The sequence below is a fragment of the Equus quagga genome, chromosome 7 (assembly GCF_021613505.1).
Source record: "Equus quagga isolate Etosha38 chromosome 7, UCLA_HA_Equagga_1.0, whole genome shotgun sequence".
NCBI classification, from domain to species: Eukaryota; Metazoa; Chordata; class Mammalia; order Perissodactyla; family Equidae; genus Equus; species Equus quagga.
In genome coordinates this window covers 47,774,740-47,792,143 of record NC_060273.1, presented here as the reverse complement: position 1 = coordinate 47,792,143, position 17,404 = coordinate 47,774,740, and the positions used below count along the sequence as shown (strand labels likewise).

General features: G+C 57.4%; 2 protein-coding genes across 3 annotated transcripts in view; one reads left to right on the top strand and one right to left on the bottom strand.

The window, feature by feature from the left end:
• Window positions 1-16,276, top strand: part of CDHR2 (cadherin related family member 2) — a 35,811-nt gene extending 19,535 nt beyond the window's left edge. Inside the window, exons 10-32 of one of the 2 annotated variants that reach the window (XM_046665435.1) lie at window positions 36-111; window positions 210-325; window positions 443-661; window positions 1,637-1,792; window positions 1,875-2,036; window positions 2,313-2,374; window positions 2,638-2,878; window positions 4,859-5,098; window positions 6,990-7,059; window positions 7,207-7,812; window positions 8,597-8,668; window positions 9,052-9,101; window positions 10,458-10,609; window positions 10,750-10,858; window positions 10,950-11,038; window positions 11,497-11,562; window positions 11,670-11,747; window positions 11,834-11,894; window positions 11,981-12,105; window positions 12,629-12,742; window positions 12,823-12,903; window positions 13,327-13,384; window positions 16,005-16,276. In XM_046665435.1, coding sequence (XP_046521391.1) covers window positions 36-111; window positions 210-325; window positions 443-661; window positions 1,637-1,792; window positions 1,875-2,036; window positions 2,313-2,374; window positions 2,638-2,878; window positions 4,859-5,098; window positions 6,990-7,059; window positions 7,207-7,812; window positions 8,597-8,668; window positions 9,052-9,101; window positions 10,458-10,609; window positions 10,750-10,858; window positions 10,950-11,038; window positions 11,497-11,562; window positions 11,670-11,747; window positions 11,834-11,894; window positions 11,981-12,105; window positions 12,629-12,742; window positions 12,823-12,903; window positions 13,327-13,384; window positions 16,005-16,139 — 3,138 coding nt within the window. In that variant the 3' untranslated portion in view covers window positions 16,140-16,276. Of the gene's footprint in view, window positions 1-35; window positions 112-209; window positions 326-442; window positions 662-1,636; window positions 1,793-1,874; window positions 2,037-2,312; window positions 2,375-2,637; window positions 2,879-4,858; window positions 5,099-6,989; window positions 7,060-7,206; window positions 7,813-8,596; window positions 8,669-9,051; window positions 9,102-10,457; window positions 10,610-10,749; window positions 10,859-10,949; window positions 11,039-11,496; window positions 11,563-11,669; window positions 11,748-11,833; window positions 11,895-11,980; window positions 12,106-12,628; window positions 12,743-12,822; window positions 12,904-13,326; window positions 13,385-16,001 lie in introns of both variants that reach the window. The other variant, XM_046665434.1, reaches the window with a different exon arrangement.
• Window positions 16,277-16,381: 105 nt separating this feature from the next.
• The window catches only part of GPRIN1 (G protein regulated inducer of neurite outgrowth 1), a 4,491-nt gene continuing 3,468 nt past the window's right edge, over window positions 16,382-17,404 (bottom strand). The window contains exon 3 of the mRNA XM_046667765.1: window positions 16,382-17,404. Coding sequence (XP_046523721.1) covers window positions 17,277-17,404 — 128 coding nt within the window. The 3' untranslated portion in view covers window positions 16,382-17,276.

The following is a 17,404-nucleotide window of genomic DNA, read 5'->3' as shown; positions in this document are numbered from 1 at the left end:
GAAAGGGCTGGGCCCCTGACCATGCCTCCTTGCAGGGAACCTCAGTGCTGCAGGTGGAGGCTGTGGATGGCGACAAAGGCATCAATGACCTCATGACCTACAGCATCTCCAGTGAGAATGGGGCTGTCCCCAGGATGGGCTGGGGCAGGGGAAGGGTGGGGGTTCTGTCCGAGCCGCTGGAAGCAGCTGCTCCTGCTGCCTCTTGCCAGACTCCACAAGGCCAGGCTGGTTTGACATCGGGCCGGACGGGGTGATCAGAGTCAGCGGTTCCCTGGACCGCGAGCAGCTGCTGGAGGAGGATGAGGAGGTGCAGCTCCAGGTCACGGTGAGGAAGGGCCACCGCCCCCTTTGCACCCCTGCACTCTATCCTCTGACCTTTGATCTCAGCTCTCTGGGTGCTGCTTCTCTGACCTCTGCCCTCCGGCCTTTGCTCTGCTCTCAGGCCACCGAGGTGCACCCCAACATCTATGGGCAGAAGGCCAAGGTGAGCATGTGGGTCACACTGAGGGTGACAGATGTCAACGACCACAAGCCTGAGTTTTACAACTGCAGCCTCGCAGTCTGCACCCCCCAAGACAACTTCACTGGCTCCGTGGATGAGCACGCCTCCACCCGCATCCCCATCGACGACCTCACCATGGTGGTCTCTGACCCAGACAAGGCAGGTGGACGCAGACAAGGGGTGGCGTGGGCGGGATGGATGGTGGGAGATGGCTGGGGGCGGGAGGTGGGGAGTGACCAGGAGAACGCAGTACTGTGGTGCATGGTGAGGAGGTGAGCAGTGGGTGTTGGTCACGAGTGGTGGTGAAACTCAGAGTGGGTGGGTGATATTTGGAAGTGTTGGGTGATGGTGAACTGGTTGGTGGTCGTGTGCTCCGGGCGGTGAAGGGTGGCGGTGAACAGAATGGCAGTGTGGAGTGGAGGCTGGTGCTGGATGTGGGTAATGTTGAGTGGAAGGTAATTTTCGGTGGTGTCAAGTAGAGGGCAGTGATGGGTGGATGGTGAGGGGGAGGGGTGTTGGGTAGCACTGGCTATTGGGGGCGTGTGCTCTGTGGAGCACAGAGTGGTCCTAGTGTGTGTTAAGTTGGAGGGTATTCTTAAGGGGAGATTAGTGCTGCGTGATGGGTGAGGGGTGGTGTTGGGTGATGAGTCCTGTGGACGGTGTTTGGTAGTATTCGGTGATACTGAGCTGATACCGAATGTGGAGTGGAGGATGGTGTTGAACGGTGGTAGGTGGGTGGGTTGTGGTTGGCGGTTGGTGCTGAGGGGAGGGTGCTGTGGAGGAGGGGTGTGGGCAATGGGTGATGCTGTGGTGGGCTTTGGTGTTGGTGTGGAGGGTGGAGGGTGGGAGCGGTAGGAAGGCTCCTAGTGATGCTTTATGGGAGTGCGGGGTGTCCAGGCTCCGTCCCTGTGGCCCAGGCCTGGGGCCCACTTTGCCAAGGGAAGTGCTGTGATGAGCCCACACTTACTGGGACTAGTGACCAGCACACCCTCCCGGGGCCCTCTTGCCTCAGTCTTTTGAGAGCCCCCTCTCATGGGACCTCAGCGGGCCGGCGCCTGTGGTCAGGGATGGGGGAAAGATGCAGGTGGGTGCATTGCGGGAGTGGGGTCCCTCTCATACAGCCCACCTCTGCAGGGCAACAACGGCACCTTCCTGCTGTCCCTGGGGGGCCCCGATGCCGAAGCCTTCAGCGTCTCCCCCCAGCGGGCGGTGGGCTCCGCCGACGTGCAGGTGCTGGTGAGAGTGCCGTCGCTGGTGGACTACGAGAGGCAGCCGGTGATGCTGGTGCAGGTGAGGGGCGCTCTAGGTGCTGGGGCGCACGGGCTGCAGGGTGCTCTGGTCCGCATGCTTCTGCCTCTTTCCCCGCCCTCAGGTCACGGCCACTGACTTGGTCAGCGGGAACTCCTCTGTTGCCTCAGTGACTGTCCACCTCAGAGACATTAATGACCATAGGCCCACATTCCCTCACAGCTTGTACAACCTCAGTGTCTTCGAGCACAGTGCAAATGGCTTTGTGGTCACTGACAGCATCCATGTGAGTGATGAGGGGCCGGGCTGGGAGAGACACGAGAAGGGCAGACCTGGGACTGTGACCCTGCCGAGTGTCTGTTTCATCTGATGTCATCAGGTCCCAGCAAGTGTGCATGCATGTGTTGAGTGCACGTGTGTGTGGGGCGGTAGGTGTCTATGTGTGAATCTGAGTGTGTCAGGGGGTTCTCCCCTTTGTGTCAGGAAACAGGACAGGCCTGTCCCATCAACCGCATGGCTGGCTTCCGAACGGTGTCCCATTATCCATCTCTCTGCCTCACAGGCCTTTGACCCAGACACGGGTGAAGGGGGCCGCCTCACCTACAGCCTGCTTTCGGGGAACGGGTAAGGCCTCAGGGTGGGGGTGCAGGTGGGCGAGCGGGGCCAGGGCCACTGCTCTGCCATGCCACGGGGCCAGGGTAGCCAGAGAAAATATAGGGCACCCCTTTACATTTAAATTCTGAACAAACAACAAATGATATTTTTAGTATAAGTAGGTTGCAAATATTCCATGGGATGTATTAAAATATTTTTTGTTGTTTATCGGAAATTCAAATTTAAGTGGACATCCTGTATTGTTATTTGCTAAATCTGGTCATCCTGCACAGGGCAGACGTCTTTGAGGTGGATCCAGACTCAGGGACAGTGACAGTGAGCGACAGCAATCTGCTGGACCGGGAGAAGCAGGCCGTGTACTACCTCACGCTGCAGGCCACAGATGGCGGGAACCTGTCGGGCTCCACCACACTGCACATCTTCCTGCTGGACATCAACGACAACAGCCCGGTGGTCAGCGGCTCCTATAACATCTTTGTCCAGGAGGAGGGCAATGTTTCCGTGACCATCCAGGTGCGAGCTGGCCTGGACCTGGTGGGTGGGATGGGGCAGGGGACCGAGCTTGGCTTTGTAGTTGTGCTGGCCCTGGATTGGAATCTGGGCTCTGCTGTGTGGCCCTGAGAATCTCACTTAGTTTCTCTGGGCCTCTATTTCCTCTTCGGCAAATGAGGACAATCATAGTATTTATTCCCAGGGTCACTGGGGAATAATGAGATAATGGATGTAACGTGCTCAGGACAAGGGCTAGCACAGAGCAAGCTTTCAAAAACATATTGCTCTTTTTAATTCAGGCCCCTGCGTCATTCTGAAAAGGATGTGAGGTGGCTTAAAAAGTAAGATAAAAATATGGAAGAAATAAGGGAAAAGAGAAAATAAGGGTGGCATTGTTAAAAGACATGAAAGTAGAGTTAGAACCCAGAGCCACACAGTTGCTAGGGGTGGGCTGAAAATTCAATTCTGAGCCTCCTAATGGCCAAAGCAAAAAAGGAAATAAAAAGATAAGTGGCCAGGTTCACAATCTGTGAGATAAAAACCCACTATTGGCTCCAGAGAAACACTGGAGAGAAGCTTCTCCTCTGAGTAATCTGAAAGGGAGTCTTGTGAGAAGTAATAAACCAGGTCATCAGAATGACAGTCTTGTGCTGCAGAGTCCCTCCCATCTTTCTGGGGCTGTTCCCATCCCTCATCTCGTGACCGACTTGTGAAGAGATGCTCTAATGGTCCCCACTTCACAGAAGGAGAACACAGGCTCAAAGAGGTTAAGTGACTTTCCTGTGGTTGTGGGGCCTGGAAATGGCAGCACTGGGGCTGGAGCTCAGGCCTCTCTGCCCTGAAACCTGGGCCTCCGCCCCCTGCTCCTTGATGCTTCTCGCTCTGCTCTGTGAGCTCCTTGGGGCAGGAACGTTTCACTTCCGCTGCTGTAACCGTGGTTACGACGTCAGCCCCAAGAAGCACTTGGCGAATTCAGTGGCCTGAGTTCGGAGCGCAGAGGGGTGAACAGACAAGGTCAGGCCTGTCTACAAAGGAGACATTTAATAAACAGATCCCAACAGAACTGGAAGGAGAGAGCTGAAGGTGGGGGTGGGCAGGGAGGAAGTGGGAAGAATTGGGTCCGAGTCAGAGCAGCCCAGCTCTGGATCAAAGCCACATCTGCTGAGTACGCGCTATGCACCAGGCCCTTGGCTGGGCCCAGGCCCTCCAAGATGAATCTGCCATAATTTCTGCCTCAAGATGGCTCTCGGTTAAGGAGAGGGCGCCAGACAGTTGCCCAAGGGTGTCACTTGAGCTGTGCTGAAGGCAGCACAGGGGTGTGGAGGCCCAGGGAGACACCAGCCTGGCTTGGAGTCAGGTAGAGAAGGGTAGAGGGCATTTTGGGTAAGGGAACAGCATGTGCAAAGGCCCTGTGGAACCTGGAAGAACCTGTTGTTCTTGTGTTCTCCATGCTGGACCACCCCAAAGGCAAACCAAGCATGTGTTCAGGACCTTGGCAGGACAGGAACATGTGCGTGCACACACGCACACACACACACACGTTGGGTAAAGAATCAGCTATTTTAAAAGTAGAACGCTGAAGTAGTCATTGTGGGAAAATCAACATCTTGTTGGACTTCACACTTACGTTTTTTAACCTTCTGAAAGTCTGTGATATGCTGCCTCCATATACCTGGCCCCTAGAATATCACAGCCACGGGGGAACCCTCTTCATCGCAGCTCTAGTCCCAGTGCCTGGAACAGGGCCGGGCACATGGTAGGTGCACAGTCGACATTTGTGGGCTGAATGAATGACCTCAGTGCTTAAGATCTCAGAAGCTCTTGCAAGTTGTTGAGCTGACCCTCTTAGATGGGAGACTGAGGCTGGGAGATTGGCCAGTGTCCCATTGGCTTCAGGCCCAATTACTGCCCTCATGGGAGCTGGAGAGGGGCGGCCAGGCTGCAGGGGAGGGCCTGGGGAGCACCTGACAGCTGACGCGCCCACCCTGCCCGTCTGCACAGGCTCACGACGACGACCAGCCAGACACCAACAACAGTCGTCTGCTCTTCAGCCTGCTGCCCAGCCCCTACAGCCACAACTTCTCAGTGGACCCCGACAGTGGGATCCTCAGAAACCTGGGGCCCCTGGACCGAGAGGCCATTGACCCCGCCCTGGGGGGCCGCATTGTGCTGACCGTGCATGTGGCGGACTGTGGCGTGCCTGTCCTCAGCACTGAGGTCAACGTCACCATCACTGTGGAGGTGAGGCCTGGCTCGGCCTGGGTTAGGGGGCCAGGGCGGCCCTGTGTTAGGGGCCCCTGAGCAGATGGCCAGCTCTCCCCTCCCCACAAGTTGAGTCACACTTCTGCCCTTTGCAGTAGGCTGGGTAAGATGTTCTGGAGCAGGCCGCCTGGGTTAGAATCCTGGCTCCCTGGCTGTGTGGCCCTAGGCAATTACTCAACCTCCCTGCACCCTCTAGTTCCTCATCTGTAAAATGGGGATGAAAATAACATAAAGTGAGTTAACGCATGGAAGGCGCTTTGCAGAGCGTCTGAGCTGGGGAGGGCCCTCAGTGAGCATCAGCTTCTGTTACCATTTATGCAGTCCTTCCGAGCCGTCCTAGCTCCCCACCGCCACTCAAGGGCAGAGAGGCGGGGTCGCTGTCAGCATTTATAGTGTCTCCTGCACACCTGGCCCTGCAAGGTAGGAATGGTTAGTCCTGCTTTATTGATCAAGAAACTGAGGCACAGACAGGTTTGGTAGCCTGCCTAGGGTTGCAGAATGGGGTTTTGAACCCAGTCTGTCCGGTTCTAAGGAGACCACCAGTCCACGAGGCACATTCCTCTAGAAAAGTGTTGTGGCAAATATGCACCTCTGCAATGTCCGTGATGTAGATGGTGCCCCCTGGGGTTGTGCAGTGCACAACCTATGCCACCCTGCACAGCAGCCTGCTTCCCACTGGGTTAGGATGTGCTGCTTTCCTACAAGGATTAGAGTGAGACCTCAGGGAAAAGGGAGAAACAGAAGCTAAATGATGACTTGTCAGCTGTCCCTGGGGTGGAAGTCGGCCACAAAGAAGGAAGAAAGCAGAATGGCCTTCACTGAGTGAGCATGGCCCTTTCATACCCGTGAGCCAGTCCTCACAGGGCCCTGCAAGTGGGGACTATGATCCCATTTTGTAGATGAAGACACTGAGGCCAAGAGAGGTCGAAGTCACAGGCGAGGCCAAGGTGGAGCTGGGTTCCATTCAGAGCTGTGCTCGTAGCCGCTCCTCTGAGTCAGGATGACCCTGAGAGGGCAGCTGGCTGCGTGCGTTGAGCAGTAACACCACTGCTGGGAAATCACCACCGGAAAACATACCTCGTTAGCGGGGAGAGGGCTTTGTTTTCAAAGATGTCCGTTCCACCGTTATTTAGAAATAGCTGAACGCACAAGCAGACGCCTGTGGCCGCCCTGGGGAAGGGCTGGAAGAGCCAAGGGTGTGGCCAGCACATGCCAGTGACAGGGACAAAGCGGTGACAACGATGGCAGCACTCCATCTGTGCAGGGTGGCCAGGGCTGGAGAGGGAAGGCGGAGAACAGGAAACAGCAGCGTCTGAGGGCAGGACTAGGTCTAAGCCCTGGGAGGCGTCCTGAGCCCAGCTCGGCGTGAACACAGAGCAAGTGTCCTGGGGTCGGCTGAGGGCAAGAGGGACAGGAGAAAAGAGGGGGCGAGGGAAGGCTTGGGCTGTAGGGCCTTGTGGAAACACAGTGGTATGGGTTCCAACATAATAAATCTGCGAGATGGGGAGGCAAGCTGGGCCAGAGAAGGACACAGACGAGGACTCGGAACTGTCCTTGCGGAAAGCAGGGTCTAAGACAGCTCTGAACTACGGTCTGAGAAACAGGGAGGAGGTGGGGCTCCCAGAAAGCCTCTAGCTAACTTCAGAGGTCCCACCACAGGCCTCTGAGCCCCGGAGGTGTGACCTGAGCTAGTTCTGTCCTCTCAAAGCCCGTCTTCTCATCTGTGAAGTGGGCAGTGATATCTGAGGAGATACGGACAGACAGTCTGTGCCTGCGGCCAGGGGAAGTATTGGCTTCTCAGAGTGGCTCTGGGGAGGCTCAGCCCTGGGGCTCCTGCCGTCCCTGGACTCAGAACTCCCTCTGCTTGCAGGACATCAATGATAACCTGCCCATCTTCAACAAGTCCAACTACACCTTCCAGGTGAAGGAGAGGGACCCAGGTGAGTCCTCCCTGGGCAGGCTGGGCACGGGGGCTGGGGCACCTGACCCCTCCCAGGGTGGGCCTGGAGCGCCCGAGGGAGCTGAGGGCAGAGGAAGCCTCCAGTGGCCAGGCCAGGGGCCCCTCGGAACTCTGCCCTCGCCCACAGGAGTGCTGGTGGGCGTGGTGGAGGCCCGGGATGCAGACCAGACGGAAGCCAACAACCGCATCAGCTTCAGCCTGTCGGGCAGTGGCGCCAACAACTTCGTGCTCCGAGGCTCGGTGCTGGGGTCTGGGTGGGCTGAGGGCCGCCTCTGGCTGCCCTCGGATGTGAGCCTGGACTACGAGACACAGAACTCCTTCACGCTGACCGTGAATGCTGAGAACCCAGACCCCCAGGGGGCTGAGGCCACGGCACAAGTGGTTGTGGAAGTGGAGGACGTGAATGACGAGCCGCCCACCCTGGACTCAGCCTCGCTCCACGGCATCCGTGTGGCTGAGAACGGCTCGCAGCATGGCCTGGTGGCTGAAGTGGTGGCCCGAGATGTGGATACCATGGCCCAGCTGGAGGTGCAGCTTGTGAATGTCCTCTGCACCAAGGCCGGAGTCGACGTGGGCAGCCTGTGCCACGGCTGGTTCTCAGTGCTGGCCAACGGCTCTGTGTTCATCAATCAGAGTGAGGCCATTGACTATGAGACCTGTGACCTGGTCACGCTGGTCGTGAGGGCCTGTGACCTCACCACGGACCCCCGCTTTGAGGCCTACAGCAACAATGGTGAGGCAACCTGGCCTTGGGGGCACCCACAAGGTCTGGGTTCAAATCCTGGCTGCAGCCCTTACCAGCTGGGAAAGGGGTGACACCACCCAAAGCTTCAGTTTCCCCGTCTATGAAGTAAGGTTGGGTGGGAGCTTGGCTGTGAAGATTGGATGTGAACATGCGTGTAGGGTGCTTAGCACAGGGCTTGGCCCAGAGTAAGCCCTGAATTAATGCTGTTCTGCTGTGAGGCAGTGTGAAGGAAAGAGCATACCGGAGTCAGGTGTGGACACGTACCCCACCTCTGACACTGGGGAGCAAAAAGAACCATATTAATGGCCAGCGTAGCAGCTAGTCCTTCCTACAGCCAAGAGCTGTGCTAGGCACGTTGTAAGCATTTCTTCATTTTAGTCCCACACAAGCCGTGAGGTAGGTGATCCCTATCCAGTTTTATAGATGAGGAAACTGAGGCACAGGGTGGGTGTTCAGTAACCTGGCTTACACAGCTAGGAAGTGTCAGTAGAACGTTGTAGTCAGGTGGGACATACCTGGGTGGGGCTCCATCTGGCCCACCACTCTTGCTGTGTGACTCTGGACAAGTTGTTTACCCTCTCTGAGGTCTGGGGAGGATACTCCCTCCTGCAAAGGCCGGAGGAGACCGAGTGGGCACCCCGGGTCAGGAGGAGGGGAGGGCGCTGAGCATGGGTGATGCACGTGAGGGACGCTGCTGGGAGCATGGCCAAGGCCCAGGTTTTCTGGGTCAGGCCTTTGCTAGAGACCAGAGCCAGCCAACCTTGTCCCCTAGGAAGCCTCCCCATCACCATCGAGGACGTGAATGACAACGCGCCTTACTTTCTGCATGAGGATAAGACGTTTGGTAAGCAGCAAGCCGCTCCCTCCCCACCACGCCATGCTCTCCTGGCACTACCCTTGGGCAACTCCCAGAAGGCCTCCAACCCCGCCTGTCCCCCAGGGTTTCAACAAGCGGGGAGGCCTGAGTGTTCACCCCAGCTCTGCCCCAACTCACATCTGCTCCTGGGCCAGGCCCTCCCTCTCTGGGCCTCAGTTTCACCATCTGCACAGTGGGAGGCGGATGACCTGCTAACTAATGGCTCAGGGGTAGTTGTCATGGGGTCTCTGGTGGTGGAGAGGCTGAGGGCAGGTTTGGGGGGATGAGCTCTGAGCTGGGCTTGTGGCCCGTGCTAGGCCAGGTGGGCAATGGCTCTGACCCCACTGACCTCTTCCTGTCCACACTTGCAGTGATCATCCCAGAGCTTGTGATTCCCAACCAGCAGGTGGCTTCTGTCCGGGTAAGTCCTTGGCTTCGGCCTTTGTCCAGTCACATTAGCCCCAGGAGACCCCGGGCCAAGGCCTTCAGGCCTTTCAGCTGCCCTCAAAATATTCTAACACTGGCAAGGAAATTTATTGGCTCCAACACATGAGAAGAATACCCCAGAATGGAAATGAACACCTGCCTAATTGATATGATTAAACTTCATTAATTGTTAAATTTAGTATTCATAAAAATTTCATGATCATAAAAACCACTTGCCGGCTAGCTCTCTCGCACTGCGCTGTAATTCTGGAGGATTACTGAGAAATCACAGCAGCTGTAAATTAAATGAGTTCCTTGTAGTTAAATAATTTCCAGAGCAAAATTATAAAAACACTTTCAGTCTTTTTGAATGTGTTGGATGCGGGTGTGTTTACTGGAGGGTGGTGGCTCTGCATGCAGGGCGAGGCCTCCCACACAGCCGGGGCCAGGCCTGTGGCCCTCTGACTGCCCTGGGGTGCTGCCATGCCTCTCTGACACTCCCCTTCCCCCTGGACAGGAGGCCGGCTGCCCTGGCGGTCGCCTCTCTGGGTCAAGAGGTGGGAGGTATCTGGGAGGTGCTGAGCTGTGGAAAGGGCACGGGCGTCGGGGCGGCTGGCCGGGCCTTCCCCACTCAGGCCCAAGTCTTTGGCAGACACAGTCGCTCCTGGAGCCCCAGTTTCCTCTCATAAAATGGGGTGCCGGTTCTCCCTGTCTAGGTTCTTTCAAGCCTCACACAGTCGATTTTCCAATCTCAGTCTGTTCATTCCAGTTTCATGAGTCTGGCCATGGCTTTGAACAGTTTTCGTTAAATCAACTCGTTTTTGAAACTTAAACACCCGGTGTGGCCTCATCCGGAACAGTGACATCAGTGGACTGGTGGCTCTGTGTGCTGGCTGTATTTTTCTCTAAAAGGCACTAGAATGAATAAAAATGTTTGTGCCCTCTCTCCCGTCATTTCACGGTCCACTCGGGAATTCATCCTCAGTCAGTAAGCACGGAAACGAGGGATCCGAGGGGAGGTGCCTGGCTCACGGCAGGTGCTCAGGGACTCTGAGGGTCCTCGTGCTGTGCGATTGTGTAGCAGTGGAGGGAAAGGGAACAGGCAGCATTTCCACGTGGGAGGGACTTTGAGCAGTGACCTGTTGAGATGGGCCCAGGGGCAGGGACTTGTCCGAACCTGGATTTGCAGAGCACGCACACTGTCTAACACACTTGCTTAGCTGGGCTGGCCTGGGGAAGGCCGATGGAGATTATGAGGACCAGCCTCCCAGGCCACCCTAGCCTCTGATTCCTGCTAGGGGTGCAAGGGTACCTGGCCTGGCCCCCAGATGTTGTCCACTCTTGCCCCCAGGCCAGAGACGATGACTCAGGAGACAACGGGGCCATCCTGTTCTCCATCCTCCAAGTGGATTTCATCACTAAGGATGGAGCCACGACCACTTTCCAGGGCTTCTTCCGGGTCTCCACCTCCTCGGCGGACAATGAGTTCATTGGCAACATTGAGTAACTGCAGGCGGCCCCTGGATGGGGTGGGGAGCCAAAGGGGGCCTCAAGGCACTGAGTTCCTGGGAGGTGTACAGGTGGGCTCCAGAGGACTCCAGCTTGGGTTCCAGGTCTGAGGTGTGCCCTCCTACCTTCCACAGGCTGGTGACCAACCTTGATTCCACTCTCCAAGGCACCTACCAAGTGACTGTCCGGGCCCAGGACAGACCTTCCGTAGGCCCTGCCCAGGAAGCCAGAATCACCCTGAACGTGAGTGTCGGGCCCTGCCTCCAGCCCCCAGGGCCCTCTGCCAGCCCCTGCGTCCCTTGTGCCTCATCTGTCCCCATGTCCTCCTTCATAGCTCTTCACTGTGGACCAGAGTTACCGTGTGAGGCTGCAGTTCTCCACGAACAAGGAGGAGGTGCTCGCCCACTTGGAGGAGATTAAGGCGTATGTCTGGGAGCCTGGGAAGGGACTGTGGGGAGGAACAGGGCCTGGGAGCGTGGTCCCTGACAAGACCTGGATGGATTGCCCCTCAACCCTGTCCCTGACCCACACTTCACCTTGTCCCTGTCTTTGACCCTGTACCTGCCCTTCCTTTCTGCATGTCCCCAGAAGCCTATGGTTGGTTGGGCAGAGAGAAGCCTAAACGGGGCTGCCATGTACAGCTGTGAAGGCTATGTGCACTGCACAAAGGCACTCTGCTTGCTAAGCTGTAAACCTAGCCCAGGGGAAGGGGTTTCTTTGTCTACTTTGCACAGAGGTACTACCTGCTTAGGCAATGGAGTTGTCCAGAAGAGACGCCTCTTTCTAATTCACGCAATTCCTAATTCCACTGGCAGAGCCCTGGCCACATGCCTGGGCTAAGGCCCCTACCCCAGGACTCTTGACACCTGTCCTCTTTGCAGGGCTCTTGCCCAGGCAACCAGGACCACTGTCTACGTTGTGAACATTCAGGACATGGAAACGGCTCGGTGAGTGCCCACAGGCCTGGTGTTTGGGGAGAGGAAGAGAAGCAGCAGCAGGAAGGGCCTGCTGCCTGGTTCCAGGCTGCTGACTCTTCACTCCTGCCCTATTCCAGGGCCCAAGGCCGGTCCTACCTGGATGCCTACTTTGTCTTCCCGAATGGGACGGCCCTGACATTGAACGAGCTGAGTTCGTGAGTAGGGCTGCCCCTGGGGTGGGTAAGCAGGAAGCCTGGGGGATGCCAGTGTCCCTCGGGTCTGAGCTGGGCTCTGTGGCCAGGATGATCCGGAGTGACCAGGACTCACTGACGCGGCTGCTGCAGCAGGGGCTGGTGGTGCTGGTGAGTGTCGGCAGGGCAAAGGTCATGGGGGAGCGAGGAGGGAGGAGGTTGGCCCCAGAGCCTCCCTCACACTCCTTCTCTTCCAGGGCTCCCAGGAGAGCCAGGAGGCAGACACGCCGAAGGTGCTCACTGGCGTCATCGTAGGACTGGGAGTGGCTTTGCTGCTGGTCATTGTGATCATGACCACAGTCCTTGTGTGTGCCCGGAGAAGGTGCTGCTCCCATCACTCTGTGTCTCCAGCCTCACCTCTCCCACTGCCCACGACAGCTGGGGGCAGAATGAGCGGGGCTTTCCATGTCAGCTGTATCTGTATTCAGTTCCCAGTGACCTGTTGTGACATTTTGGGCAGGTCATCTTCTCTCCCTGAGCCTCAGCATCCCTATTTGCAGAATGGGCATGACACTAGATTCCTCAGAGCACTCAGGAAGCAATTGCATTTCACACCCAGCATGATGTTTGACACATACGATGTACTGAATAAATTCTGCTTCTTTTTCCCTTTCCAATACGCATGGAGTCAGCAGCCACATCTGGGTTTGAGTGTAGACTTTGTCACTGGCCAGCTGTATGGCCTTCGGCAAATCACTTCCCTTCTCTGGCTCTTACTTGTACCCTCTGTAAAATGGAGCTGACACTGTCACCTGTAGGGGCGCAGTGAAGTTCCCCTCTCAGGGCCTGCATGGCGCACACAGTGTTTGCAGGGAAAGTAGTGACCCCCTCTCGGTTCCCCACAGCTACCACCGGAAGCTTCTGGCTGTGAAGGCTGCCAAGGAGGCCCGGAAGACAGCGGTAGGGATGATGCCCTCAGACTCAGCCATCCCCGGAACCAACATGTACACCTCTGAGCGGTAAGCAGGGGTTGGAGGTGGGTAAGAGGCCCCAGGGGGTGGCTGAGGCCCACCGCCACTTGACTGTGGCTTCTCTCCAGGGCCAATCCTATGCTGAACCTCGCCACCAAGGACCTGGGCTTTGAGTCCCAATCCTCCTCCAGTGACCTGGACAACGTCAGGTGAGCAGTGCCCCTAAAAGCCAGGCTAGACGGTGGTAGTAGAGGTGATGGTGATGATGGTGGTGGTGGTGATGGTGGTGATGGTGATGGTGTGATGGTGGTCATGATGGTGGTGATGACAGGGATGGTAGTAGTGGTGGTGGTGATGGTGGTGGTGGAGGTGATGGTGGTGACAGTGATAGTGTGATGGTGGTGATGATGGTCGTGGTGACAGTGGAGATGGTGGTCTGGGGGTGGTGATGGTGGTGGTGACAGTGATGGTAGTGGTGGAGGTGATGGTAGTGTTGGAGGTGATGGTGTGATGGTGGTGGATGTGATGGTGTGGTGGTGGTGGTGATGGTTGTGGAGGCAGTGGTGGTTGTGGGTTACAGACAGGGAGGACAGGGCCTGCCAACTATCTGAGCTCCATCATCTACCCCACAGCCTCAACTCCCTGGATGACAACTCCGTGGACCTGGAAAAGGACAAGCAGAAAATCAAGGCAAGATGGGGGATGAGTTGGTGCCTGGGGTTTCTGACTTGGGGTCCTTCTCTGAAGGGGTGGGGTTCAGGACAGAGCTGAAGTACCTGCTGCTGACTTGGGCATGTCTCTGCACCAAGCCCTGGGAAGCCCTAGGCTTTGCAATGAGGTCCAATCTTTGCTTCTCTACTCATTCACTGTGACCCTGGGTGGGTGACTTCTTCCCTCTGGTTCTGTTTTCTCATCTGTAAATGGGGATCAGAACACCAGCCATGCAGGGCTGTTGTGAGGGTGAGATAAGAACAGGGATAGAAACCACCTGGCACAAAGCAAGTGCTCAGGAATCTGCTTCCTTCCCTTTATATCCTTTATATAAAAGCTGGCAGGGTGGGGGAAGAGACCTGAAGGTGAATATCATCTAGCAAAGGAGAGAAGGTAGGCTCACGTAAACAACAGTATCATCATTTGTTCAATAGGTTAGTTGGTTCAGTTAGATCAAGAGTTCACACAGCCTGGGCTGCTGATGGGAATCACGGGAGGAGCTCTTTAGACGTACTGATACTAGATCACAGCCCAGAGATTCTGAGCCAATGGCCACGTGGGCCTGGGTGTGACTATACTGTTAAAGCTGCGGGGGTTCTAAAGAGCAGGTGGGATTGAGGACCATGGGAGCAGACCAGCAGGCTGGGTGGGGGATGGGGCGCCAGAACCAGAGGGAACTATCCTCTCTCCTTCCCCTCTGAAAACCACTCTGCAGTAGGAGCTCCAAGGCCCATTGAGCTTTAAAGATGGCAGTTCTCTGTGTGGGGGCTGGGGGTAGGTATCCACCCACCATCCACTTTCTGCCACCCCTCTCTGGGTCCTGCCCTCAGCCAGGCCTTGCCCTCCAGGGGGGTCTCAGCCTTCCCTCAGGCTTCAGGACTTATTTTCCCTTGAGGACCCCTTACTTGGAAAGATTTGGTCAACCAGAGCCTCTCATGGGTGTTAAAATGCCAGAATGTTGCACAGGGACCTGGCTGTAGCATGAAGGTCTCTAAATGGGTTCCCAAGGATAGAGGTCATGGGTGACAATCCAGGCTGCCAGGCAGCGCTGGTGGCCCCTGGGTAGACAGCTCATCTCTGGTTGAAGATGGTTTGAGGCAAAAACTCCAATGAACATGTCTGGGGGGAACTGAGGCACAAGGGAGCAGTCCTGCCTGCCAGAACTTGTGGCGAGGCAGGTGGCCCCTGGCGGAGGCCAAAGCTGACCCCCAGAGGGGAGTGGGGTCAGGGTCCCCAGCAGTGGGACCCTGTGTGCTGGGGAGAAGCAGGGAGCTCTGAGAGAAGATTCTGGAGAGGGAGGGGGCCAAGCCGCTGAGAGCCTTCAAAGCCAGGAAAGAGCCAATCTGTCATGGGACTGCAGGGGGTTGTTACAGGAGTTGTTACAATTGGAGAAGTGGCCCCAGGCTCCACGCCCTCTCCTGCCACAGGAGGCGGGCCTTGGGTCTCTGGGTGGGGAACACAGGTGCGGCCCTTTTCTGTGGATCCCTCAGCGCCCTGACTCACCCAAGACCTCAGGAAATGTTTGTGCAGAAGGTCTGAGAGAACTGAGGGCTCATTCAATCCAACTTTTCCAGAACCGAGGCCAGAGAGGGGTGCTGACTTGCCCAAGGTCAGAAAGCTTGCAAGGCAAGAGCAGCCCAGAACCCGGGCCTCCTATCTCCTGGGCCAGGCCGCATTTTCCTGGCCTGCACGATGCTAACAGCTCAGCGAGGTGTCTGTGGTGAGGGCTCCAGGGAGCAGGGGCAGGATGTTTAGTCCCTCCTGGGGCCCCTCAGATGTTCTGCTGTTTACCAGGGACTGAACAGCCCGTCTGGAGAAAGCCCTTGGAGCGCCCTGCGGAGGCTGGTGGCAGCAGGGCCCCGCCCCCGGGGGGGTCTCTGTCTGGGTGGCTGAGCCCAGGGGCCTGGCTGGTCCGCAGGAGGGCACACCTATGAGAAGGTGTGCAGCAGGTCACGTGAGGGGGGCAAGAGGAAAGGCAGAGAGATGAGTGTGCACCATGATGAACTGCAGGTGGGACCCTGGGGGGGCGTGTTCCTCTGAGGGTGGCAGAAAGAGATGTCAAATTCAGCCAGGGACAGCACTGCACCGTGGACAGGCTTTAGAGCCAGCGAGACCAGCAGTCTACACCCTGCTCTCCCCCTTCCTGACCATGAGAGCCTCCGAGCCTGTTTACACATGTATAAAATGGGGGACACAATGTCTCCCTCAAGGGGGTTCCAGTGGATACTTGAAGTAGTGGATGGACCGCACCTACCATGGTGCCTGCCGTGGGGTGCAGGTGACAGGAACAGTGCTGGACTGGCTCCGTGGCACAGGACACAGGGCCTGGCATTATTCAGGACTGGGCAGAAGCCCAAAGTGCTGCTGTGTCCATGGGTGGGGCAAAAGCCAGAGTGGACCCCCAGGCCCATGCTTCACCACCAGTGGCCATGGTCACCTATGGGACACAGCTAGGAAACTGAGGCCCCAGGGGGAGCAGGTGGGACCCCAACCAAGGAGCCATCTGCTCATGGGCTTGAAGGGCCACCCACTCCCCTAAGGACTGGGGAGCTCACCCAGTCTTGCCCCTGCTCTTCACACCGCCCTCTCCCCACAGCAGAAGCCCCTGCCCTGTCCGACGGAGCCAGATCCAGAGCCCCTGAGCCTGGTGCTGGAAGGAAGGAAGAGGGGCACGGGTGGACAGAAGGAGGATTTGTCCTTCACCAACGCTGGCCTGGACACCACAGACCTGTGATGGGGGCCCTGCCACTGGACCCTTGCCACAGAGCCCTGCGTGGGCTCCTACGCTTCTGGTCCACCTCGAAAGAGGCCTTGTCACCCTCATTATACCTACCTCTCCTTGAACATAATAATATATCCTGTTGTTCTGCCCTCTTCTGCTCAGAGCCAGTCACAGCTGACACGAGTTGGGGGAAAATTTTATTATCAATGTATATTGTGACAGGTTGTAGCCAAAAACTGTGGCTGGAAGGGTGGGGATGGGGTACTGAGTGGTCACAAGGGATCTGTGGAGCTCACAGCACATGGGGGGGACGAGGGGCTGGAGAGGGTGGCCTTTAAGGGACAACTGTGTTGTGTATGAGCTCTCTGTCCTGCCCCACCACCCACGACCAGCTGTCACCCAGGCTGCCTGGGCCCAAGAAATTCTGTGAGCCTCTGACCGTGATCTCAGACCAGTCTGAGACCCTCTGATCTTTCTGCGACTCTCCTTTCGGCTGCCCCCCAGGGCACTCCCACAGCTGCCCTCTCCTGTCTGGGAATTGTGAACCAGTGTCCAGTGAGGGTGGAGATAGGATTAGGGGTGGGGCCAGGTGAGGGGAGACAGGACTTGGGGACGACTACCAGCATGCAAGAGATGCCTGGGCCATGGGGGCCAGCCCGCCACATGGACATGCACTCACACACGCCCAGGGCCTCACATTCAGAGCCTTGCACACTCGGGGGTCTCACACACTAATCCTTGCACACTTGGAGCTTTTGTAGAGAGACGCTCTCGTTCTGGGGACCTGGTCGCCACTGGAGTCTCAGCACTCCAGTCTGGACCTCTCAGGAGCCTGCCTCAGCTCTCAGGGCTGGGGGTGGGGGTGCTGAGCAGGTCTCCAAAGTCACAGGTGTGACCGGGAGCGGAGCTGAGGGCCATGAGGGGACAATGGGGTGCCAGGGCGGGGTTCGTGGGCTCATGACCTCGAGGGAGCTGGGTGGAGGGGGTTCATTTGTGTGGTGGCGGGGCTGAGAAGAAGGGGATGAGGAGCCCTAGAGGCTGCCCACCCGTTGGAGGCCTGTCGCACGTCGAGGGGATCCCTTCCAGGAGCCTGGGACAGAGAAGGGAGCCTGAGAAGGTTGGAAACCCGGCGTACAAAAGGGGGCCAGCTCACTCGGCCGTGGGCCCGGCCCGCGAGCAGCAGCGCGGCCGGCGCACGCTCTGCAGCAGCGCGCGGAACAGGCCTGGCGGGCGCTTGGCCGCGCTCTCGGGGGGCGCGGCGCGCACGGAGCCCACGC